This window comes from Akebia trifoliata, chromosome 16 (assembly GCF_017979445.1).
Source record: "Akebia trifoliata isolate Shusen 1 chromosome 16, ASM1797944v1, whole genome shotgun sequence".
NCBI lineage: Eukaryota > Viridiplantae > Streptophyta > Magnoliopsida > Ranunculales > Lardizabalaceae > Akebia > Akebia trifoliata.
The window spans coordinates 2,819,627-2,846,420 of NC_141390.1; the positions used below are offsets into that span (position 1 = coordinate 2,819,627).

Genomic DNA, 26,794 nt, shown 5'->3' on the forward strand with positions numbered 1-26,794 from the left:
TATTCAAGTGGATCTTAAACTAAATTTTGTCCATGTATGGAAGATCCATGATGTAGAGGTTCATCAGGAGACTAAAAGAGAGAAAATAGTGTCGCAACAATGACAAGGCTTGATTATTTCTTGATGGTCATCTTGACTAGTTCTTTTTAATGAAATTTTACTTATAAAAAAATGATTTGGCTTGATTAGGTAACGGTCGAGATACTACATCTTGAGAGGATGTATTTTTCTAGAGTCAATTTTGTTGAATAACTGGTAAATGTCCCCAACCATTTGGCCAGGAGACAGAATGAAGAAGCCAAGAGCCCTAAGGAGTAATTGAGAGGGAAAGAGAGTCTTCCAATTACCAGATAAACAACTAAAGAAAACTAAAGAATTTTCACAATTTTCAAAACTAAAGAGTTATCATCGCCACCCATCGAAGTAGGCAATCTTTTTGAACCTCGTAAATATCTTGTGTACTATTTTGTTTATCTCCGCTTGAAACTTCATAGTTTATCTATCTTGATCGATCAAAGGGAGTTTTTACGATATATTGCGGGCGTTGGATTTGAGGCCACATTGATTGAGGAGGAACTTAATGAAAGATCCTCGCAAACATGTTGAATACGTATAAAAGGAATGACTTGCACTTCTTTCTCAAGAACAGTTGAATCTTCTTTACAAGGTATTCATGGTGTACAAATAGCCCGAGTTGCATTAGCAACTGAAGAGGCAGAAATCCGATATGATCCCAAGATCGTAAACCATAACCAACTATCGGAAGCAATCGAGGATACTGGTTTTGAAGTTATTAGTATAGGGGAAGATAGAAGCAAGATAAATATCAAAATAGATGGAATATGCACTGATCGGTCAATGAGGATGGTTGAAAATTCTCTTCAAGCATTCCCAGGAGTTGAAGATATAAATATCGATCACATGCTTCATAAATTTTCAATTTCTTATAGACCAGATCAAACAGGACCCAGAAATTTCATCCACGTTATTGAGTCAACAGGATCGGGGCATTTAAGGGGATCAATATATCCCGAAGGAGGGGAAAGACAACCTCACAGACGCGAAGAGATTAAGAATTACTATAATTCCTTCCTTTGGAGTATGGTTTGTACAATCCCAGTATTCCTAACCTCCATTGTGTTCATGTATATCCCTGGTATTAAACACGGATTAGATACTAAAGTGGTCAACATGTTGAGTATTGGGGAGCTTTTGAGATGGATATTATCAACACCAGTACAATTCATCATTGGTCGGCGATTCTATACTAGGTCATACAAGGCATTGCGACATGGCTCTGCAAACATGGATGTGTTGATTGCATTGGGAACCAATGCAGCCTACTTCTATTCAGTCTATACAGTATTGTGAGCAGTAACTTCAGAGAATTTCAAGTCTATGGATTTCTTTGAGACCAGTTCGATGCTCATTACGTTTATACTACTTGGAAAATATTTGGAGGTGTTAGCCAAAGGGAAGACATCTGAGGCCATTGCGAAGCTTATGGACTTGGCACCCAAGACGGCAATGTTGTTAACTATTAATAGTGAAGGAAATGTGACAAACGAGCAAGAAATTGATACTCGATTGGTACAAAAGAATGATGTGGTTAAGGTAATTCCCGGAGAAAAAGTAGCCTCAGATGGTTTTGTTATATGGGGGCAAAGTCATGTCAATGAGAGTATGATAGCAGGAGAAGCCCGACCAATAGCAAAAAGGAAAGGAGATACGGTGATAGGAGGGACTTTGAATGAGAACGGGGTGTTACATGTTCAGGTTACAATTGTAACACTGGTAACAATTGGTACATAAGGATGTGATAATCATGTGACTTTAGGTTCTTGAATTCGTTGTCCTCTAAACTCACATTATGTATCCAATTTGCACTATATCCAATAGGAACCTTCAAATGATACAAAGTTGTATAAATTAATTCCTTTTCCGATTGAGACAATAAGAAAGGAACTTCTAGATAAGTTAACTTACCATTCATCTCTACAGGCCACAATTTTTTCCTTATTTTCATAGCCTTTAGGTCTTTACGAGTTTGAAGACCTTCCTTCGTCTTATTCTTTGTATTCATAATTGTTGCTAACAGATTTTCTGCCACATTTTTTTTCACATGCATTACATTCAAATTGTGACGAATAGATAGATCCTATAGATTGACAAAACATAGATTAGCATGAGTGAATTAATATATACCACATTACATTAATGTTTAGAAAGATAATCCTAACGTACCTTCCAATGCGATAATTAAAAAAGGATCGATCTTTTTGACCATGCACTAGATTCATTTTGATTTGCGGACATTTTTTTTTTATTGTCTTTTACCTTTCCAAAGTTAGTCTGAATGGTTTATATTTTGTTTAATACTTCAAAACCACTCAAACGTAGATGATGTTTTCCATGTTCTTCATGCCCATTAAATTGTGATTTTTTGCTCCTGAATGGATGTCTTGAATCTGATAAAAATCTTTTATGTCCCATGTAAGCAAACTTTTTTTCATGTTTTAGCCACATTGATTCTGTTTTTTCACTACATATAGGATAACCATACTTTCCCGCGGTCTTACAACCTGACAAATGACCATATGCTAGAAAATCATGTATGGCCCACAACAAAATTGCTTTTATGGTGAACTTACTCTTAGTGTAAGAGTCATACGTTATAGTTCCTGTGGACCATAATTCCTTCAACTCTGCGATCAATGATTGCAAGTAGACATCAATATCGTATCCTGGACCTTTTTTTCCCGGAATCAATAATGTTAAGATAGTAAACTCTTTTCGCATGCATAATGATGGAGGAAGATTGTATGGAACAATCATAACAGGCCAACAACTATAAGAGTTATTATTGTTTCCAAAAGGATTGAATCCATCAGTTGCAAGCCCAACTGAACATTACGTGCCTCATCACCAAAATTACTCTATTTACGATTTACTTGTTTCCAACAAGAAGAATCTTTTGGATGATTCATAGTTAATACATTTGATACTAAGTCAGGATTTGCATGTCATGTCATATTTTCCGCAATCCACAGTATATTATACATTTTTTGCAACCTTGGTGTTAACCATTTTTGGGACTATATCTTCAATATGATCACTAGCAGGTGTATCGTCCCCAATGTTTACAAAACTTCTAGGATGAGTTTCTCCATGATGGATCCATGTAGTGTGAGATGTATCGATACCATCACAAATCAAATTAGTGCGAATATCGTTTATCGTTTTCTTCTCCTCGATCATATTACAACACTTCACACAAGGGCAACAATACCAATCATCCTCCCTTAATTTATGTGTATTAGCCTTTATAAAATTAAAAAATGAATTGATTCCTTCCAAGTATTCAACAGAAAGCCTTGGCGCAGTCATCCATGTCTTACTTGGGGGTACGGGCTTCGAAGACATCTTCTAAGTATTCAATACAAAAAAAGTAATGCATGAGAAAAGACTGAACGGTTCAACCCAACCCAAATCAAGCAATTCATGTTGGGATATATTCAATTGAATATAGTTTTATTCAATTGGATCTGAGTTGGATCCAAAATTGATTCAATATAAAAAAATCCAAATCTGAATATATATATATATATATATCTAATCTATTTTATGTCCTAGGTAATGCCAAAAGAATTATAAGAAAGAAAGAAAGAAAGAAATGTACACATAGGTTGGCTCCACCCCTGATGCTTTGAGTATGGAAAAAAAACTTTGGGCAGCCTACTTCAAAATTTTGAAGGAATCAGCCCAATTGAATTCCACGTGGCATTTCCAAGGAGGTATTTCAAATTTTGGCAGAAATGTAAGGGTGTGAAATAAATTTAAAACACCATGTGTCTTGTAACAAGGAGGGTTCCTTCAAAGTCGGCCTCCTTTGAGTATTGAGAAAGCCGTTGGAATTGCCGTGGCCCATTGCATGAATATTTTTTATGGTGTGCATGTTTTTACTCTATATTTCATTAAGATAATGGGATTTCATTGGACTTTGAATGGTAGAATCTGGTGGAAGAAGTTTGAACAAACAATGTCTCAGAAAATGCTACATTCCATGCACTTTGAATTTCATAAATATGGTTGAGACTTGAGAGAGCAGAGACATAGAAGGAAGCGTGATACACTTCTACAAGTTTCAAGTTTGTAACTAGTCAAAACTTGGACCTGATCAACCAAGTCAACTTTTTGGGTTCCAATGGGTGGGACTGCTGTTTTAGTTAAGAAAAAAAAAAAAAAACTCGAAATACGAACTTGGGCAAGCCATTCCAGTCTTAGAGAGCCCGATAGTCAATGTGAATAGTCCATCCATTGACTTGTCAGATATATTGAAATTATCTGTGTGCAAGTCTATTGGGATACTAGAGTTTGCCCGTGCCAAAAGAATTACGGGCTTGTAACATAAGGGCTATGCCCTTTGATTTTCATTTTAATATACTTCTCGTTTAACGAAAAAAAAAAAAAGTTGTATGGACATTCATTACGTCATAATGCATAAAAAACGATTGTCCAAGACAGTCGTTTTTAAAAAAAATACTGCTCCTATAGTCGCAAAGTGAGTCGTTTTAAAAGGAGTGGTTTTTTAAAAACGACTGTCTTTGACAATCGGAAAAAACGACGGTAAAAACGACTGTCTTAGACAGTCGTTTTTCTTGATTTATAATACTTAAAAAAAAAAAAAACAGAAATCTGAATTTATAAACTGAAAAAAATGGATCATTAAAAAAAGTATAATTCTGAAATTAGTAAAGGAAAAATTAATCAAGATATTGTTGTAACAACCATTTTCACAAACATCTTATACATATCAACAACTGCTAAAAACTTCTCCTTCATGGTTTCACTCATTTTCTTCTCATCTTCACTCTCATCCAGTTTCAATCCCTCTTTGTAAGCAGAAACCAACTTCTTTTCTTCAACTTCCTTCAACTAACCCACATCATACTCATCAATAGCATCAACCATGTAAAGTACTGCATACCCCTTCTTCTTGAGCTTCTCAAGGAATGGGGAGTTCTCAACAGCTTTCTTGCTTTCACCATTGATATAGTAAATATCATTCTGACCTCCTTCATCCGGGTGACATAGTCCTTGAGGCTGGTCATCATGTTCATTAATCTCGAGTGGATCTACAGTTCATTTATCAGACCATAATGAAAATAACATAAATGACATGTACAAGAGCTATAATCATTACCTACCAAACCTTCACGGAACCAATTTTGCAGCAACCCATCAGCTGCAATTGACTTTGGGTTGTCATTGTAGCATTTCTTGAACTAGCAGGAAGTGCATTCTATCCCATAGTTGGGCTTCTATACAAGTTAGAACTTCTCTCTGCATTCCTTCCACCTATTGCCAATGCTGAACCCAAATTTCCAACAATTGCCAAACCAATTTGTGTATCTTCATTAGCTGAAGGTACAGTGGCATTGTAACGTGAAGATGCCATGTCTTTTTTGCTAGCCATAACAGAGTGAATTATCAAATTCCCATCAATCTTCCAAGCTTGTCATTTTTAGGTACATATAATGAGGCAACAAGAGGTTCACTACTATTACCCATGCACACAAATCCATCCGAACCAGTGAAAGGTCGTGATCCTCGTTTGTTTTGTTGAACTTCTGATTCGACCCCCTTCATTCAAACTTCTTTCACAGAGCACCCTTTCATTGTCATCTTCTCGACATCACATTACAATCACACACACACACACACACACAAAATCAACAACTTAATCCTAGTATCTGAACAAAGTTGATCATTTTAACTTAAAAATTGGAAATAAGAAGGAAAGAAAAAAAGAGAAAGAAACAATGGAAACCAATGGAAACTATTGCATACCAGCAAAAACAATTGGTTTGGAATTATTATTTTTTCAGGTATGTGTGAACTAGAAAATTGAAAAGTTAAACCCATATTTCAAAGAACACAGGAAAAATCGCAATGGCAAAGATGAACTTTCTCTGCTAGGTGGATTGGAAAATTAAATAACTCACCGTATAGCCTGTTGAATGGCTGAGGTGCACGCTGTACAGCCTGCTGAATGGCTTCAAATACCTGTACAGCAATTACCAGCAGGTTTTAATCACTAGTTGAACCATACAAAAAACAAAATCCCTTAACTCCAAAATTGTTCAACCAGAAAAAAATACAGAACATTTATTTTTACATACTCCAAGTTCATGCAAATAATCAGTATATGGTCATACCTGTGGAGACATGAGGTGACCGGAACGAACAGCAAGCATTCCAAGACCAATTTGGAATTCTCCCAGATTTATTTGAATTATTAACCAAACTGACCACCACATCGAATAATTGCAGAATCTAAAGTTGGTTACTATGGGAATCATCACCTATACCAGGGAAAAAAAAAGGCCAAAGGCTTTATGGTCATATTAAGGGTGGTGGTAATCATTGAACATACCTTCCAGTTCCAAACTTTTCAACTGCTTGAACAATTGCTTTTACTTCTGAGACAGAAAAGGGTCTCCTGATACGCCGCTGAAGGAGTTCTGATCTCTTAGATTTTCTATGCAAAGGGATGACAGACAGTGCCTCCATGCTTGATGGAATGACAACCAGGGCTCTGGTTGAGTCATTAATTAAGCATCAACACCAACAATACATACCAAATTTTAAGAGTACCAAATGGCTCACTAATAAAAAAAATAAACACCAACAGTACTATCAGCAAGATCAAGCAAAAGTACCAAATGGTTCACTAAGGAAGCATCAACACCAGCACTAACAGTACTATGAAGATTCAAGAGTACTAAATGACTCATTAATCAAGCATCAACACCAACACTGTGAAGGTGTTATATTACAAAATAACTCACTAATCAAGCATTAACACCAACACCAAGGTGTTAGATTTATCTGGACAATGCGATAGGAACTTCATTGCTAATCTAAGATTTCTGACTCATTTTGCAACAAAACAGATTCTTAGGACAATGCAATAGGAACATCATTGATCAAGGTAGAGAAGAAAAACAATTGAAAGATGACATTTTTCTTACGCATTTAAAGCATTGATCAATGTAACACACTCAGATGGTATCCAAGAGTTCTCCCAACCCGGAGGTATTCTCTTCATTGCAGTCTTGATCCCCTCTAAAGGATTAATGTTTGCCACCTGAAATAATGGAACTATCACTAAGTCCAGAACAATTGTGCATATCACTTGATGATAAACGTATAAATAAAAAACAAAAAAAGTTCTTACTGGCCAATCTGAACAAATGCTACTCGTGCATTTCTAGCTATTAGTGATCAAAATAAATATGATCCTGTTTCAGCCCTGTCCACCCCAAGCTTCTTTACAGCAGTGAAAATGTCCAAACATTGTAGTGAAAAAAAAAATATATTGGAGACATTCATTATTGTAGGAAGTAGTGATAGTAGTATAATATAGTGTCCCTATATAGACCAAATGCATGACAAAATTTTGATTCATATGTGAGAGATGGCAGAAAAAAATGGGCTTGTTTTACCCCATTGCTCATGATCCATGTGATCCATAGGAGAGTCCTATGCATGTATGGAAACAAGCAATATACAATGATGTGTGCCACATTGCACCCACAAAATCCATAAATTAATACTATATGATAATTCAATATTATACAAGAATATGCACAACTATTATAGTAAATGTGAAAATCCTATAGAGCCTTTTATTGTACAAGCCAAAAATTAATATTGGAGAGACCATGAGGATCATGTCATAATTAACAATTTGCTTCTTAGAGAACACAAGGAAATGATGAAGCTGCTATTAAGATTGAGTGATTGACATAAATACTATGACCGTGTTGTCAGGGTTTTGTTTCTTCAATTTTCAACTGAGCAACAAGGATGTCTAATATGTCTTCTAATGAAATACAACAAGAAATGTATCCATTTCATGGAAACTAATCTAGATAAAGCGATTGATTAAAAAATGATCAATTTAATTGTGTTTTGCCGGTATAAGGGTAAGACTAATGCCTGATGGCAGGTGCTACAAGATATTCATGTGTAGGAGGTAGGAGTCATCATACTCACAAATCATTGAAATATTACAGATTTTTAAAAGCAGCAAAGAACAGAGGTACTCTTTCAACTACCATACTAGAATTACAGTATTAGTAAAAAAGAACTAATTTAAAGTATATGTTTACCTTTGAATTCCTTTTCCAACTTCCAATCGAAATTTTTTGGCAATCTTTATTGGTGATCCCACTTCCTTTGATGATCATTTAACTGTAGTTGCAGGAGTAGCATGGAATCAACAATCCATAATTGATTCAAAACAATAATCCAAGTATTAGAATGTAAGGTATTCAGAGCTATGACTAAAGTGAAAACATATCCATATATATTTTCTTAGTTATAATTACATCCTTATTACCTTATGTTTTACTGGTTAAATATGTTCATATATAGAGGCTCCATTTGTTTACATGCTCTGCCCTAGGTCTAAAATGTAATAAACACATTAGAATATTGCAACAAATTTACTACTCATAGATCATGAAATTGATAATAAACATAAAAGAATAATTCTGAAACAAGAATTTCTATCAACGAAAATTTTTAAAATAAAAATAGGAATTTTTCTCTAAGCAATCATATATCAGATCCAAAACATTATGTCTACATTTAAAAGAACTTTAAAGGATTCGATTGAGAGATTTCACCAGAAGCAAAGCAATGTTGATTTGATCTAAGAGATAATTGAACTTGGAAATCTGTAAAACCCTAGAATTCCGCTGTATTAGAAATTTATAAGATTTGGGGGAAAAAATCTAAAGAAATCATACCTTAAAGAGTAAGAAAATCCTAGCAGAAACTTGATGAGAGAGATCAAAACCTAGAAAGTTGAAATTCGATAGCATCTGAGAGAGATCGAAACCCTAGAGGTTCGAAATCTGATTGCGTCTCAGATAGATAAAAACCCTAGAGAGGAGCGTTTGCGAGAGAGAGAGAGAGAAAGGGCGAGACAGCGAGATAACTTAAAACCTTAGAGAGAATGTAAATCTTTGGTGTGGGGAGCGAATACAGCTGATGATCGATCCCAAATGACTTCATCAATGGAGATGGTCCTGATTTGTAGTTAACATTAACTATAAATCCAACTAAAAATAGGGTCATTTTTATTGGAGCGACTGATGAAATCCGTCGGACAAAAACGACTGCTTATAATAGTGTTTTTTCCGTAAAATCAGGGTCGCACTTTGCTTGTTATGACGTAGTGACTGTAATGTACACGGTTAACTGCATGAGTGACTCTAGCCCCAAGTCCAATACACTGTATTAGACAACGGAAACTTTTATAGTGCAACCAGGTAGAGAAAGGAGGAAAAAGCATAGAGTTCTTAATGATCAATATAGATTATGTAAGTATCTATTTTTGAAAGATCGTTCATTTGAACATCCATTGACAGAACCTTGTCAAATTAAGTAATGCTAAAATCTCATATTAAAGAACTTTATATGTAATACAAGCTAGAAAAATAATACTCCCTCCCCCCCCATCCTTCCACCAAATATGATCATTCCAATCCTATCATAGACATTTCTGTGGAAAGTTTGGCCCACTTTTTTGTGGATGCATGAAGAAAGCAAAAAAAAAACAGCCAACTTAGTTAGTTGAAATATGATTTTTTTCATAATAGCCTTGATCAAGACAAGCCCGTAACTGCTTCTAAGACACCAATATGGAAGAATAGTCGAACCCAACTACTAGAGAGATGGAATGTCTAAAATCCCACCCATTGCCACGCCTAATTTGAAGATCCAAGAGCATCCCCCCAACCACTAAAAATTGACGTTTCAGAATGAACTAGAAGTAGCAGCACAAGCTAACTCCATAATTAAATAACAATTAAAATAAGCATATAGATAATCAATCAAGCTTTAACAAAGGTCTCAAAAGGTAGACTACAAACAACAACAAAACAAATCAAAACTAATAAAACTAGGATGAAAGAACAATCAAGTAATCAATTTCAAACTAAAATAAAACCCTTGTCTAATCCAAATAAAACTGTTCAACCACTCTATGAAGACGACACTGAAAATAGGAGTTTATACTTTATTTTTCATATACATTTATAAATACATAAAAATGATAAAAAAAAGAACACATAGGTCCATACTGTATGTCAGATCTCATGCGTGACAATGACGGTAAGCCATTCTTGAGCAAGTATATCTACAGTCAGAATTATTGAGATGCACACCTTGCAAACCTTAAAGCTTACTTATAAAAAACAAACAAAGAAAAAAAGAATAAATAAAAATTCTCTTAAGAGCTTTTTCAACAAACAAAAAATCGAAGGATTGTTTAGCCAAAGTTTGATCAAAGGGTCAGAACCAAAACTCCAACAAAAAATTAGCTCAACCTCATCAACACACAGCTTCCAATGTGATGCAACAAACACACTAACCATACATGACAAACTTGTTTGACAAAATAGGCCAAAATACAGGGAAAGGAGCAGAAGAAACACAAAATACCAACTAATCAATAATCGCAAAGATAGATCCCTCTCAAGAATCGAAACTAATCGAATTTATGAAATTATTAAATTGTTTAATATTTCTAAAATTATTCTTAATGTCATTCGTCTCGACTTGAAACAGATCTTATTAGATCAAATTTACTTGAAAAAATTCCATATACAGTGAATCCCTACCAGCCCCATCATCTCTTCCTCTTCTTAGGGTTACAAATACAACAACGTGGAGAGAAAGAGAGAGAGAGAGAGAGAGAGAGAGAGAGAGAGAGAGAGAATTACCTGGAAAGCTTGTGCCGGAGAAGATGGTGTCGAACCTTGCCTGATTTCGTAATCTCTTTGGATTGCTGAAGACTCTTGGTTGGGATCGAAAGAGAGACGATTGTAAATCCGAAACGCTAAATCACAAAATGGGATATTGTGAGTAGAGATCGAAAATAAAAAACCTAGAATCCTGATAGAGGAAATCGAATTGAGTCTAAGTTTTGAGATTCTAGGGTTTTTTGGAGAAGAACATTCGAATCGACTGTTGTTAAGTTTTGAGTCTGAATTTTAATCGATATAAATAATTTTGCCAGCATAATTTTTTTTAACGCCGCACTAAACAGTGTAGCATTAGTAAAAGTGGGTGCGGCAATAGTAACTCACTTAGTTATTTAATGACGGATTAAATTAGTTGTTTATAATCGACAATTATAGACGTCGTTAAGGACTAAACAACTAACAAAACCTGTTGTAAATAAACAACGACTTTAGTTCGTCGTTTTTTCCGCCTTATTTAGTCATTTTTTTCTTATAAATGATGTAGTGGAAGGCCGCGATGGGGTAGGGTGATGTCGCGATGTGGTGACGTGGAAGATTTTACTACTCAGTTTTAGTTGGTTGTTATATTTTTATTCGTATTGTAGATACGTGGATTTCGTCATTACGACGACCACATCTACTAAGGATTGGAGTCGCCACGATTCATGTTGTAAGTGGGTGTGAATGGTCACCCGATGTACATTTTTAAAAAAATGACGTCTTGGCACGTAGCGACTCGCGATGGATAAGGGGTGATCAAACCTTGAGATTCGGGGTAAGCGGCTCGATTGGAGAAAAGGAAAGGTGTTAGACACCATTTTCTCACCGCCAAGTGGTGGTAACCTCAAAGAACTCAGTCATTTTGATTTTAAAAAAAGTTAAAAAAATAAAGTACCACGTGTGTGCATTTGTACCCTGAATAGGGGTTTTCTTTCGGCTCGATCATAGGATCATTCTATTAATGGGAAATGATCCTTGTAAACTTTTTCCTTGAGAACCATTCACCCTAAGTTCATTTAAAAAAAATGAGGAGGAGAGGGGATAATAGAAGAGGGAGGAGGAGAGGGGGGGAGGGGTATTTTGGACCCACCTTGAAACTTCAAGGTTTTCTTTTATTTTCTTTCCTTCCTTCTTCTATGTCTTCTTGAGTTGAGTCCTTAATGAATCATGAGAATGTAACTCTTTTGAGATTAGTGTGAGAGAGTAGTGAAGAGATGAGTAGAGAATGAAGAGTAGGGAGTAGAGTGATTTTTGTGAGACTTGGTAAGACATTTTTATAGTGAGAGTTGGGTAAGAGATTTTTGTAGTGAGAGTTCGGAACCATTTTTGGGAAGAGGAGGGGGGTATTTATAGATGTTGAGGGATTAGTTTAGGGATATAATGGGCTAAAGTGGGGGAAAGTAGAGAATGACATATGTTTTAAAAGTGGAGGATATGAAATTAGGAGTTGGGAGATGGGTAATTATGTAATGAGGGTAAATGGATTGTGTTTTGATCCAAATGATTTGGATCTTACCCAAATCATTTGAGTGGAGTGTTTGGTGAGGTGAGATGATGGATGTTTAAGAAGGTGATTGATTGATTGAGTGGTGTTTGGTTTAAAAGAATGGAGGGTGTAAGAAGGTGGTTGAGAGAGTGAGGGAGATGGTGACATGTGGCAAGATGTGTGGAGGTTAGAGGTTTATATTTAATTAATGGGAGAGATTGAGTGTTTGATTTGAGAGGATGGGTGTAAGTTTAAGTTATAGAGATGGGTTTATAGGAAATGATGATGATAGATCAGGGAGAGGTATGGTGATGGTATGTTAGGGGGAGGTGTGGGTTGGAAGTGTTTGATTTGAGAGAATAGGGGTTATGAAATTATGAGGGTAGGTTAGGGGGTATGGGTTGATGGTGTTTGATTTGAGAGAATGGAGGTTTATAGGAAGTAATGATGGTAGGTTAGGGGAAGGTGTGGGTTGATGTGATTTTTTAAAGAAAAGGTGATGTGGGTAGTTAATTTTTTGGAGAAAAATGATGGGGTGGGTGGTTTGATGAAGGAGGTGAGAGGGGGTGATGACATGTGTCACCTTTTGATGATAAAAGAGTGATTGGTTGATGTGGGTTGTGGTTTATGGGTTAGGATTGTGGGTTAGATATGAATTGGATATGGATTTGGGCTTAAGGGCATTGGAATTGAGTTTCAGAGATGGCTTTGGATTTTAGAAGTTGGTTAGGGGTTACCTTGGAAATGGTTATGAGAGTTTGGGTTATTTTTAGGGTTTAGGTAGCATGGGATTGAATTTAGGTTAGGGGTAAGGTGAGAAATTGATTTAGGAAAGGTTACGGTTTGTGGGCTTAGAATGAGCTTAGGGTGCTTGGGGGTTTGGAAGATGGAGTGGTGAAGGTAGAGGAAGGGTGGGTGTCCCAAGTCTCACTTTTTTAATTTACTAATTTTTTTGAGATTTTTGCAATTGTTGGTTCGATAAAAAATGCCACGTGTTGGCAAATCGGGCCTTTTAGGTCCGTTGGAGAATTTTATCGAGTCTTTGGGTATTCTTGGATGAAAAGGCGGAGCGGTGAGGGTTGGGCATGTGGAGGATAGGTCAAACCCTTTCGGTGGGTCCCTTAGACCATTGGGAGGTCTTAGGAGCCTCGGTCCAATTACAAATGCCATTTTTCAGAGATTTGGGCCCTTGAGGCCCGTTAGCCACTTTGTTAAAAGTCGATGTTTTGAGTGGAGTGAAGTAGATGGGAGCATACTGAGCCTTTTCACGTGAGTCCATTAGACCCTTAAGGGGGTCTTAGGGGCCTTGATTTTGACAAAAGTGCTACATTTCAATGATTTGGGCTTTTGAGGCCCATTGGCCAACTTTATTGAAAAATTGCTATTTTTGGGCCCTTTCAATTGAAGGCCCGTTTAAATTAGGGTGTCTACACGTATGTTGTAACAAAAATTGTTACATAAATTGTTGGCTTCCAAATATGCCCTTTTTACCTGCAAATTGTTACATAAATTCACTGTTATTTAAAGGGAACTAACACTTATGCGTTGATAATCTTTGTGGAATTATGGTCTCAAAATTGGTATATTAGGACCTTATCATTATGTATATTGAGGAGTACAGAACAATTCTAGCACATGTCACCTCATGGAAGTCGATTGAGTATTCCACATGGGGGAGTCATTTTATCATGACTCTATATTTTGATAGTGTTAGGGATATCTCAATGTATAGTAGCCATAATAAATGGGATATGGTTTACAGTGATATGTCTACCGGGCAATTTGCAAGTCATATAAATCTCATTAACTACATTTAAACTCATATGCGTTAGCTCTTCCTGAAATGGAGGTGATTCAGTCGCACCTTTCAGTAGGGCTACCTTATTACGATTTCACTCTAGTTACAAGTCCTGCCTTTGGCATCTCCCTTGTTGCGCATGACCCACTCCCATAGAGTGCCGAGCATTGTGGACAAGGCTCAGGAATGAATCCACCATTGTATGGTTGATTGGTGATACTAGCAATTTTGACTTCATGCAGGCGAGTTCCAGCCTCCAATCCAAACTGAGGATGAATTTTTGGGTTAGCTGACTCTCGCAGGATCACTATCCTTTGGTCCAGCCATTGTAGCACAGGAGTCACCTAGGGCATTAGGGGCATGATGATGTTACATCATCCTCACTTTCCTCTGGCTTATCATGGGAAATTTGTTCAGGGTTCTAAACTCAACGATGACAACTGAACATGAGGGTTGCATTCCTTGCGAGACTAAACCCAACACTTGACAACTTTAGCATCCTCCCATATATATATATATATATATATATATATATATGGGTCCCGTTCAGCAACAAACATTTTGGCAAAACATTTTTCAAAACATGGGATAGAAGTTTTGGAATGGGCTGATTTTTGGTGAGGATGATCTCTACGGTGAGAAGATCATTCTCACCAAAAATCAGCCCATTCCAAAACTTCTAGCCCATGTTTACAAGTTGAAAAATGATGGACCGTCCATTTTTTGTAAACCATTTTTGATGGGGTTAGAAGTTTTGGAATGGGCTGAATTTTGGTGATGATGATCTCCTCACTGTAGAGATCATCCTCACAAAAAATCAGCCCATTCCAAAACTTCTAACCCATGTTTTGAAAAATGTTTGTCAAAATGTTTGTTCAAACATTTCCATTTATATATATATGGGAAATGTTCAGCACCCTAAGTTTTACCACACTTTAACAAACGTTTTTTGTCCTACATGGGTTAGAAGTTTTGGAATGGGCTGATTTTTGGTGAGAATGATCTCTATGATTAGAAGATCATCCTCCCCAAAAATCAGCCCATTCCGAAATGTTTAGCCCCATGTTTACAAGTTGAAAAATCGTGGACCGTCCATTTTTTGTAAATCATTTTTGATGGGGTTAGAAGTTTTGGAATGAGCTGATTTTTGGTGAGGATGATCTCCTCACCATAGAGATCATCCTCACCAAAAATCAGCCCATTCCGAAACTTCTAACCCATGTAGGACAAAACGCGTTTGTTAAAATGTGTGGTAAAACTTAGGGTGCCGAACGGGACCCTATATATATATATATATATATATATATAGGGAAATGTTCAGCACCCTAAGTTTTACCACACACTTTAACAAATGTTTTTTGTCCTACATGGGTTGGAAGTTTTGGAATGGGCTGATTTTTGGTGAGGATGATCTTTATGATTAGAAGATCATCCTCCCCAAAAATCAGCCCATTCCGAAAGGTTTAGCCTTATGTTTACATGTTGAAAAATTGTGGACCGTCCATTTTTTGTAAACCATTTTGATGGGGTTAGAAGTTTTGGAATGAGCTGATTTTTGGTGAGGATGATCTTCTCACCATAGAGATCATCCTTACCAAAAATCAGCTCATTCCAAAACTTCTAACCCATGTAAGACAAAACACGTTTGTTAAAGTGTGTGGTAAAGCTTAGGGTGTTGAACGGGACCCACATATATATATATATATATATAAGATCCCGCTCAGCACCAAACATTTTGGCCAACATTTTAGCCAACCATTTTTGTCCTACATGGGTTAGAAGTTTTGGAATGGGCTGATTTTTGGTGAGGATGATCTCTACAGTGAGGAGATCATCCTCACAAAAAATCAGCCCATTCCAAAAATTCTAACCCCATGTTTACAAGTTGAAAAATCGTGGACCGTCCATTTTTTGTAAATCATTTTTGATGGGGTTAGATGTTTTGGAATGGGCTGATTTTTGGTGAGGATGATCTCTACGGTCATCCTCACCAAAAATCAGCCCATTCCAAAACTTCTAGCCCAGTTTACAAGTTGAAAAATCATGGACCGTCAATTTTTTGTAAATCATTTTTGATGGGGTTAGAAGTTTTGGAATGGGCTGATTTTTGGTGATGATGATCTCCTCACCGTAGAGATCATCCTCACCAAAAATCAGCCAATTTCAAAACCTCTAACCCATGTTTTGAAAAATGTTTTGCCAAAATGTTTGTTGCAGAACATTTCCCATATATATATATATATATATATATACACACACACACATATATATATATATAGGGAGTGGTTCGGTAGCCCTAAAGTTTGCCAAGTTTTGTGCCAATCAGTTTTTGTAAATCACTTTTGATGGGGTTAGAAGTTTTGGAATAAGCTGATTTTTTGTGAGGATGATCTCTACGGTGAAGAGATCATCTTCACAAAAAATCAGCTCATTTTGAAACTTCTAACCCTAGTTTACAAGTTGAAGAATCGTGGACCGTCTAATTTTTGTAAATTAGTTTTGATGGGATTAGAAGTTTTGGAATAGGTTGATGATGTGCTCTTTTTTTCATGAGCCAATCTTCACGAGTCAATGGAACCCAACCCATATATACATATATAACAATCACAATAAATAGGATACATTTTATAATGATACTAAAGTTCGTTCGTGCCTACGACATGGCATCCTATTTGGGGGTTAAGAGGGTAAACAATAAAAATAATAAAATTAAAAGGGTATTATTAAAATTAACTTTGGGATGGAAAGTGTAAAAGAGGATATATAGTAAAGTTAAAAGAGTATTATTGAAAAGGGGGGGAGGAGAAGAGTTATGACAATAAAATTTAAGAGGGATTAATGGTGAAAAAGAGGAAAAAATAAAGTTGAGGGTATTATTAAAAACAGATTAAGGTTAAGGGGTAAAAGAGGAAAACTAATAAAGTGTGTTAAAGGAGTAAATTAGGAAATATAGTAAAGTTAGAGGGGTGGAGAGATGAGAAAAGTGTTTAGGATGTTTATCCTAATTGGATTTGTTTCCCACAAAAGTGGGCCCTACAATTGTGTTTTATTATATAAATGTCTTAGGGTTGTTAATGGATCAGACCAGATTTGAAATCTGATATGTGCTCATCCGATAACTTTTGGTATGGACCGATGATTTAGATTTTGATAAGGTTCTGATCTGAAATCTTATTTGATCAGATCTAGATTGACTATGTCCCAATTTGAAAAAATGTTAGAAATTAAAACATCATGGAGATGAGATCAGAACCATGCTTGACAAGAGGTGTATCCTCTAAGATTAGATTGAAGTACTTTGATAAGAGTAGATTAAAGATGACCAACATAGATTTAGATTATATATGTTGTACTAGAACTATAGGCCAACAAGGTTCTGTTCTACATTACTACTTACTAGAAGTAAGAAAAAAATTATTTTTATCTATTTATTTATTTATTTTTATCTGTCCAGAATTGCTGCCAATAATGTCTAACAATTTTTTTTTTTTTTTATTTTTATTTGCCACATTTCTTCAGAAATTTTTGACAAAATGAGTAAGCATCACAAAAGATATGGACATTGGTACAGAGACTTAGGATACAACTCTTCATTTTTTTTTTATCCTTCCTAGAAGATAAGGGTACTAAGCATTTCATTTTTAACAAACAACCTCAAGACAAGGGTACTAAGCATTTCATTAAAATATAAATTTATATCACAGATGTTCTGTTTTCACACATCAATTTAACAAAACTACTAAAATCGATATTGGCAAACCAATGGTAAAGAATCTTAAGACTTAACATGCAATGAATAAATATAAATGACTCCCCCAAACTTTTAATAAAGAAGAAATAGGTTTATTAATGTCATGTGACTCACATGTATACAAGAAATTGCATTCCGAGAACAGACAAAGCTCCTTCTCCACGAGCACAAAGTAGTTCTGCCTGTAAGTACTCTAGTTGCTGATGCATTCTTTGCATCTCATTGGATATTGGATCTCTTTTGACCTATAGAACAAAACAAGAATGCCCATATGTGGCCAGCGTATATGAGAATTAAAACCAGATAACCTCCCTATAGAAAAATGTGTATGTCTGTTTATTGGTTTATGTAACAAGCTCTTTAGAGGTGCCCGAAGTCCCTATAGAGAATTTGGGATAGAAATGTTAAAATGCATGAAGAAAGATTTAAAATTTCAGTTTTCGCTACAGAGCAAAGGATTCTTGAAACCAGGATTGAGTTACTGTTCCTTAGAATTTCAGTAGAGAATTAGCACCAAGGACATGATTCTTACTCCAATGAAAAATAAGATAAAAACAATTCTAGTTGAGGGGAAAAGGCCAAAACTAAGGAGATGCTTAGATGTATTTTTCATTCAGTTAATCATTCCAACTTTACTAATAAGAGAATTGACTTCTCCTTGTTTTTCAAGTAGCAATAAAATTACTGACCCTTTGGAATCAGAAGTTTTGACTCTAAGATCCTGAACTTGTTGTAATGGAAAATTGAACTAATTGCTTTGATCAGTATATTCAGACAATGCATTTGTCGATCCAAACTTACTAAAGCTTTAAAATCCCTCATCAGAAAAATTGGAATTTGAAAAGGAAAAAAAGAAACCCAGTTAATTGGAATTTTAAACTAAAAACTTAATCATCATCATAATCTCTACAACACCAAAATTACCAAGAAAGGAATAGTCAAAGAAATTACCAAAAGGATTGAGATTTACTACCAATGAGAAGTGAAAACTACTCACTTGAACTTGAAGTTGAAGCTGTTCGAGATATTCGATGGCTGCATCAAGCATCGACGCCTTATCTGTCTATCATAACAGAACATCAAATTGTTCGGTCAGCTACTTGAGCTCAAACCGAATTGGATTCCGAAATTAAGAAAATTAATATAAAATAAAAAAATTTAAAAACCTTGTTAGAATTTGGAAGTAGATTCTGTAAGGCTCTCATTTTCTCATTAATTCGACTCCTCCTCCTTTGTCCAACATTTACAAATATCAATAATTAAACCACTTCAAATCAAAATCCTGAGAAACAGAGATAATTAAGAATGAAAATTTTCACCTTTTCGAATAAATTGTGGACTTCTACAGCTCGGCTTCTCTTGGAAAAATTGCGAGGAGGAACAACCTTCGAAGATCCCTCTAACACCTCAAAACCCTCCTACATTCAAACAATATCGACCAATTAAACCTCAATTGGATTTGATTTTTAAGATTAACAATTGAGATTCAACAACAAAACAAACACCTCGCTTTCTCAATGTGAACATCCATAACCCTGGAGAGTTGAAATCCGATTGAGAAATCGAAACCCTAGATAGGTGAAATCCAATAGAGTCTGAGAAAGTCGATGAGAGAGATCGAGTTGAATAGAGAAGATAAATCGTGTGAGGTAAAAATTTGATATAAACCTTAGAGATCGAGTTGAATGAGAAAGAAGGCAAAACGACTGATTTGGCGCAAAAATTAGGGGATTTTTGATCCAATTCGTCTAGTTTTGAGTTCCATAGAGGAAGATACCAATCTGAATTGGGAGCAAAAGGAGAAAATTAGATTTTTTTTCAGAAATGTTACAAAGAGGTTTTTTCAGAAAAACTCAGCGAGACTCAGGAGGTTTATTTGTTTGAGAGAGAGAGAAAGAGAGAGAGAGAGAGAGAGAGAGAGAGAGAGAGAGAGAGAGAGAGAGAGAGAGAGAGAACCTGTTGCCAACGATGGAAGAAAATGGAGACTGAGCTCTTCTTCCTCATCATTGGAGAAACCTAAGAAATGTAGGAAGGGAGAAAGAGAAAAATTTACCATTTTGTTCACGCACTACAGCGACGATATTAATTTTGGGTCGCTATAGATAGATATAACGACGGTTTAAATGAAGCCGTCGTTGTAATCCGTTGCTACAGAACAAATTTCTTGTAGTGACTGTATCAAATAAAGTCATTTGCTGGAGTAACATTGAATTTGACACCAATGTTACTTAGGCATTTCTATTAAATATTTGTTTAAATATATGAGGTTTATTTAGATTTTGTACATCAAATCGGGTTTAGTCCGACTAGGATATGATCCGATTGTTATTAGATTGATTTGGTCTTAATATTGAGATTTGATAAAATAAATTCCAAATTAGATTCGAGAGAATGTCTACCAGGAAATATGTAAGTCATATGCTTCCCTTTTAACTTTATTAAAAGTCATATAAAACAAATCTTTAGTCAATTAGATAATGAAGCTACTCTTTTGACATTCTGCAATCAATATACTTGCTTTATCCATTAGTAATTACCTCACAATATAAAATATTAAATTATAGGAAAAATTACTTAATACTCCGTGACGCTAACTTTTTTTTCAATTTAGTCTTTGACTTTTGTAAATCGTCAAAATAGTCCATTTAGTAAATCCCTCTTTTCAAAATAGTCATTGAACCTTACTCTAGACATTTCTCACAATTGAAATGTCGATCTTGCCCTAATCATTCAAAATTACAATTTTTCGCCCAAAAAATTGGATTTTCGACATCCTGATCAAGTTTTGGAGACTCATTTCCAATGAAAAGGATTTGAGAAAGAAGAAGCATTCATTTTCAAGGGGTTTTTATTTTTATTTTTTCAAATATTTTGAAGATGCATGTAAAAAACTAGAATTTTTCAATCATTTTGCTTTCTTTTTGGATGAAATTCGATATTTTCATGTATTTTACTTGGAAAAACTCGAAAAATAAAATCAAGTGGGTTTTATAGAGTGGAGGTCCAAACTTTAAAAAAAAAAAAAAAATTATTGTCGAGGTCACATATTTTTTAATTATTGTCAACCTCACCAATAATTAAAAAAAAAAAAATTGTTAACCTTGACACTATAAAACCACTTGATTTTGTTTTTTCAAGCTTTTCCAACTAAAATACATAGACAAATCATCTTAAAATTTGACAGAACAACTTGTAAAATTTCAAACCAAAAGAACCATCCTTAACAGATTTTCCAAAAAGGAAGGAAAACAATTGAAAAAACGTCGGTTTTTTATACATGCATCTTCAAAATGCTTTAAGAAATCCATGAAAATGGTTTTTTTTTCTTCATTCTCAAATCCTTTTCATCGAAATGGAGTCTCCAATGTTAGTTCCATATTTTGTAAATCCTGAGACATATCTTGAGTGTCAAATCTATTTGTCATTGAAGATATATGAAGACTCCGGTAAAATTACTCAATTGCACGCACCTCGACAAAAAGCTCCAATGTGTGTGCACAAAGCCTAAAAGGTAATAAGACCACCTAAGATCATTTCCCAATACTTAGATTATTGATAAGTCGACTCGTAGCGATTAGGAAAACTCTTTCCTCAACCAGGTCACTCATCGAACTTTTTGAAAATCGAAAATAATCATATTGGGGACATTATAAATTTGACCACCCTAAGACCATCCACTATGCTCGATATTTTTTTGAAGACATTACATAGGTAAAATCTACTACCCCTCCGAATCATTTCATCATTGGACTTTTCGAAAGTTCATTTTGACCTGAAAAAAAAAAAAAAAAGGTATTTTAGTTATTTCAACTATTTATGCCATGGCCACCCATTGGTAGCAGTTTGGGGATGTTCTACATAGTAAGATCTATCAAAATCTCGAACGGCATGTCAATCAGAGATATTGTTTGAAAATTATGACCAAAATACCCCTCAATGACATTTTTGTAATTACACTGATGGCACTGTTCACTAAAATCAGTGGCACTAGCAACAATTGGCAGATGGAACCGGTGGCAGTGTTTTGAAAATTGGTACCTATGATAGAGCTATTGGTTGCTCGAAAATAACCCTTACAATGAGTTTTTTTGCTCATTTCTCTCAAGTTTCCAACTTTAGAGAAAACCTACATTGATCTCCCATCTTCTCCAAGTTTTCTCAAGTCAAGGGGGGCTCCATACTTATTTGAAAACACATTCAACCTAAGCCTCTCCCATTGTTGAACCCCTTCATCCATCTACCCTTGCTTGCACACATAGTAGTAAATCTTAAGAAGCTTGGAGCATCCACTTGAAGTAAGGAACATATCTAGATGAAGATGACACTCTCAAGGACGTGAAAAATTCTAAGCACCGTATTGGTAAATCGATCCATTGAGTCTAGTCATTGTGAGTATTTTTATTAGTTTCTTTTTCTTTAAAAAAAAAAGAGGTTCTTAGTTCCAAGACAAAACCAAGCTTTTGAGAAGAGTTGATGACTCTACTCAAGAGATCAAGGGTCTAAGTTTCCTAAGGAGAAAATTAGAGTATGAGTGAGGTGCTACCTCTCATGAACAAGAAGGTTAAGGGATTCAACCAATGAAAAATTTTCATTTCAAGAGGATGCGGTTCTCTTGGTCTTAAGGTTTTTTGAATTTATCCTATGTATAAAATTCTGTATAAGGTTTTGAGGTAAACCACAAACCTTTATTGATAGTGAAACCCAAGACTCGAGAGTAAGGTGCTTGGTAATAGATGTAGGCAAGTTGTTGAACTGCCATAAACTTTGTTTCCACTTTTCGATTATGCTTGTGTTCTATTTTAAATGAATGACATGACTTGCATATCAAGTATTTGATAAAATGCATACTTCATATTTTAGTAATGTATGCAATGCCATGAATAGGTTAAGTTAAATTTGTGCATATTTATGTATTTACTTAAGTTAACGTAATGGTGAAACATAGGTTAGTTTCGTCAAGTGAATTTTAAAACAGAATTTTTATTTTACTTACTCACCCTCCCCCCCTCTAGGTTTAGACACAATGCAAAGCCCGGAATTTCATCTAAAACTTGATCAAGATGCCGAAATCCAATTTTTTGGTCAAAAATGGTGAGTTTGAATGGTTATGGGAATTTCAACATTTCAATCGTGAGAAATGTCTAGAGTGAGGTTTAGGGAATGTTTTGAAAAAATGTATTTACTAAATGAACTATTTTCATAACGGACAAAAGTCAAGGACTAAATTGAAAGAGAAGTTAGCACCATGAACTATTAAGTAATTTTCCCTAGATTATATCTGCATTTTTTCTTGAACTCTAAGGTAAATTGTTCGGATTTAGTGATAGTCGATCTATGCATTATCAATTAAGGTCTGTGTGATTGCACATGAAAAATGAAAGAAACAACAATTTTCCACGGAAAATGTGACTATCCCTAGAAAATATAATTTTTCCAAGCGCGATGGCATGTTCTCTAGAAATCATTATCCCACCAAAATAGATATATTACACCCTTGGCCATACGAAAACTATTATCCCACCTCCTAATGTTATTCTTTCAAGATTACCACCAACTCCAAAACTGAAAACCTACTCTCCTTTCAACATTTTCCTAGATGGAATTGATCAACAAGATCAATTTTCCTCATAAATTATTTTTTTCAATTAATTTTCTTGCATAGTCATATTACATTGAAATGAATTCCATTCAATATCGCAGATACCCTTAGTGCATTTTCAAGAAATAATGATACATGCAAGAGTAAATGCATGTACATCCATCAATTTGGACTAATTTCATAAATTTCAAACCATCTTCCATTAATATATCTTGGATGAAGACATTATTGTTATTACTTTGTTGCCAAATCAACTTTTATTACATATACTTCCCTTTATTTCCTTCTAATTTATTGTCATACACCATAAATTAAGAAAAATAATTACTTAATTAGATGGCCGATCATATCGATTTGCTATACTTCTAGCATCTGAGGTTGTCACCAGGTGACACACCGAATTGGTTACAATAATCGGTGTAGTATCGAACCCTTGCATCAACAGCTCCAGGGTTTCCGCCATTACATTCAATAGCACCATTGATTGCTCGAATTGTTGCACCAAATCCTTGGCCTGATGTTATGATTGAATGAACATTGGTCATCCAAAACCACAAGGCAGTCTTGAACGATATGATGGGATCGTTGGCCACGGTTTCTGGAGCATTTAGGCCATTGAATCCAATGCTGTTTCCTGCCGCGCCATAGTTGTAGTTCCATGTGAGTTGAAGTGGTCCTCGGCCGTAGTAATTCTTTCCGGCTACACATGGGTACTGAGTATTGGTCTCATCACAATAGTCCTGGGAGGCACCATTTATCTCTTCTATGTAGCAAAAGTCTGTTCAAGCAAGATAATTAAAGGGTATTTTAGTCCTTTACCAAAAAGTGATTGTTTTCTGGTCAACTTCTTATAAATTAGGGTATATTTTAGTCCTTTACCAAAAAGTGATTGTTTTCTGGTCAACTTCTTATAAATTAGGGTAAATTACACTTTACCCCTGTAGTTTGGCATAATTTGATGAAAGCATCTATGGTTCCATACACTTTCACGTCAAGAAGTGCGATGTGAGGTTCCAACTTGAGGTCACTCCAAGACGACTCGTTATTTTACCCTTTCATTTTATACATTAAAAAAAAAATTAAATTTCAAAACTATAAAAATATTCCCAACTAGGAAACAAGAAAACCCATTTTCCCCTCATTTTATATATTTAGAAAAAAAAATTCATAACTATAAAAATATTCCCGACTTGGCAAAGAGAAAACCCATTTTTCCACACAGATATTTTGGAAGTGGATCCTGTGTAGTACACGATTCTAGTATCACAAATCCAATGGAAAAGAGAGAGCTATCTTGTAAAAAAAAAAAACTAACGTCTCAACCTCTTGTCATCATGATTTAGATCTGATTTAAAAAAAAAAAAAAACTATATCAAAAAATAATTTTTTCCTCAAAATCCATGTCTTTGAAAACGAATGGCTATTAATTGAATACCCAATATTTTAATAGTGGGATCTAAGTGTATGGCTGATGTGACGTTTTTTCAATCATTGGATCTGTGCTACATGAATCGTGTGATACAGAGGATCTGCTTTTAGATATTTTTATTTATACAAAAGGTGTGATACAGAGGATCTGCTTTCAGATATTTTTATTTATACAAAAAGTAAGATTTTTAAAAAGGGTAAAACTGTTTGGTTGACAACAAGTAGATGGAAGGGGATAAGTGAAGCCGTTATAAAACCATAGGGGAGGTAAGTGGAATTGTTGAAATGACCCTAGAATTACATCAAACTATAGGGGGTGAAAGTGTAATTTACCCCATAAATTATGTTTAAAACTCAGAGTCAACTCAAAACTCAAATGAGTCAACTCAATGAATCTTAGATGAGTTGACTCAGTTAAACTTCAAGTGGACTCAGTCATTCAAGTAGGAAATAGATGCATGCATGCAAGCCAACAAAGAAATGCATCGAGTGGGATTGGGAACCCTATAGAGTAATTCGATTATATCTAATGTTTGTTTTTGAAACAGAGTTTTAAATTCGATTATCTCTGTCTCCAATGAGTCAAATTGTTTAATATTATATATACATATTTAAATAACTATCTTTTATTATTATAAGGTGGATTGTAGTAGACTCGGTCACAAAATCTATATTTTATGTGGATAACAAATATTGTAACATGAAATGTGGGTGTGTGACACACATCTGTAATGTAATCCATGCACCCTTTTAAACCTTTGGTTAGATCATTTAAGAAAATGGTTGGGATCCATTGACTCCTACTAAACATGCAACCTCCAAGGGTCGAAACATGAAATCATATGGTTAGGATTTATAATTTAATTTTGTAATGTAACAGTTGGGATTGCGTGTTTTTTGTGAGTCACTCGATCCCAATCCATATAAGAAAGGAAAAAAAAATTTGATCATATACTTACGTCCAGTCTCATGTGTGACATGGGCAAAGAAAGCTGCAATCTCGCGTTTTGAGACATCTTGGGACCCTACTGTACCAAAACTAGGGTACGAATTTAGGGCTTGGATAAACGCGTCCCGTGTGTAGAAGTTCTTGCCCGCACACCCAGCAGCGGCCTGATTAATAATTCCATTAAAGAAAGCTGGCGTTACAATGTCAGCAACCGAGCCACCGTTGGTGGCGGGCGGGGTGCCAGTGCCACAATATTCGGGGCCAGTACCACAAAACCCAAATTGACTGCAACACAAGCCTGGAGCACAGCCACAATTCTGCCCCACAACGGACTCCGACAGAATTGTAACAAAAATTCCGATTGAAATTAGGGTGATAAGTAAGGTCTTCATGGCAGAGGGGGATACCATTATTACTATTTTTTTTTTTTTGAGTAATACTAATGGGGTTTTGGAGGAAGATTGAGAACAATGGGTTATGAGAATGTGGTAAAAGGTTGAGAGGTATTTATAGTTTTGTTCGGAGGAAAAAATAGTTAGTGATGGAATAAAGATTGTTGAATAAGGCAACCATACGTGTCTACTTTGGATTTGAATATTTAAAATTGAAAGTCAAATTTGGCTGTGGAGCCATTCATGTACAGATATTCCTGCCTAACAACAGATAATGTTTGCCATCGGCGTTTGTTTGCTTATAGATTTTTTGACAACTATTAAAATTTTTTTTTATATGAAAAAAAAAATGCTATAAATATTGCATAATAACCAGATACATTTATATGGGAAAGTTTTAAATAATTTCTCAAGGAAAATCACGATTGCATATATATTTGCAAAGATTAATACTGGATAGAGTGCGATAAAACACCCAACAAAACTTTACTACGATTTATGGAGGGACAACCAAGTACATTAGGAATGCAAATTTTTATTGATGAGTTATAGTATTTTTACTGTAAATTTC

The 26,794-nt window shown here is 35.2% G+C and overlaps 2 protein-coding genes and 1 pseudogene across 9 annotated transcripts; 1 reads left to right on the top strand and 2 right to left on the bottom strand.

Moving 5' to 3' along the window:
- The first annotated feature begins 621 nt into the window (after positions 1 to 621).
- LOC147382260 (copper-transporting ATPase HMA5 pseudogene) lies at positions 622 to 1,371 on the top strand (annotated as a pseudogene).
- A 4,196-nt stretch (positions 1,372 to 5,567) lies between these two features.
- Positions 5,568 to 9,325, bottom strand: LOC147382261 (uncharacterized). Of its 8 annotated transcripts, none has more exons than XM_086428029.1 (8): positions 8,820 to 9,325; positions 8,697 to 8,747; positions 8,408 to 8,475; positions 8,178 to 8,259; positions 7,035 to 7,150; positions 6,437 to 6,598; positions 6,006 to 6,307; positions 5,568 to 5,685 (listed from the first exon to the last, which is right to left on the bottom strand). In XM_086428029.1, exons 4-7 carry the CDS (start codon positions 8,253 to 8,255, stop codon positions 6,202 to 6,204), a joined length of 462 nt encoding a protein of 153 aa, XP_086284155.1. In that variant the 5' UTR covers positions 8,256 to 8,259; positions 8,408 to 8,475; positions 8,697 to 8,747; positions 8,820 to 9,325; the 3' UTR covers positions 5,568 to 5,685; positions 6,006 to 6,201. The 8 variants fall into 8 exon arrangements, 6 of the variants coding, with proteins under 6 accessions (XP_086284155.1, XP_086284156.1, XP_086284159.1 ...); XM_086428030.1 differs by having other exon boundaries at positions 8,697 to 8,757; XM_086428033.1 differs by lacking the exons at positions 8,408 to 8,475; positions 8,697 to 8,747 and having other exon boundaries at positions 6,006 to 6,066; positions 6,219 to 6,307.
- Positions 9,326 to 23,614: 14,289 nt separating this feature from the next.
- LOC147382262 (endochitinase EP3-like) lies at positions 23,615 to 26,304 on the bottom strand. The gene is made up of 2 exons (XM_086427958.1): positions 25,842 to 26,304; positions 23,615 to 24,232 (listed from the first exon to the last, which is right to left on the bottom strand). The coding sequence occupies exons 1-2, from the start codon at positions 26,239 to 26,241 to the stop codon at positions 23,820 to 23,822; spliced, it is 813 nt and encodes a 270-aa protein (XP_086284084.1). The 5' UTR covers positions 26,242 to 26,304; the 3' UTR covers positions 23,615 to 23,819.
- Positions 26,305 to 26,794: the final 490 nt, after the last annotated feature.

Excerpts from the sequence above, each read along its gene's own strand:
- LOC147382261 (XM_086428028.1), bottom strand. The coding sequence starts at position 8,255 with ATGATCATCAAAGGAAGTGGGATCACCAATAAAGATTGCCAAAAAATT. Across the intron at positions 7,151-8,177 it reads GTTGGAAAAGGAATTCAAAG|GTGGCAAACATTAATCCTTT; the intron begins GTAAACATATAC and ends CCATTATTTCAG. Across the intron at positions 6,308-6,436 it reads GAAAAGTTTGGAACTGGAAG|TTTGGTTAATAATTCAAATA; the intron begins GTATGTTCAATG and ends TGTGGTGGTCAG.
- LOC147382262 (XM_086427958.1), bottom strand. The coding sequence starts at position 26,241 with ATGGTATCCCCCTCTGCCATGAAGACCTTACTTATCACCCTAATTTCA. Across the intron at positions 24,233-25,841 it reads TGTCACACATGAGACTGGAC|ACTTTTGCTACATAGAAGAG; the intron begins GTAAGTATATGA and ends TTGCTTGAACAG.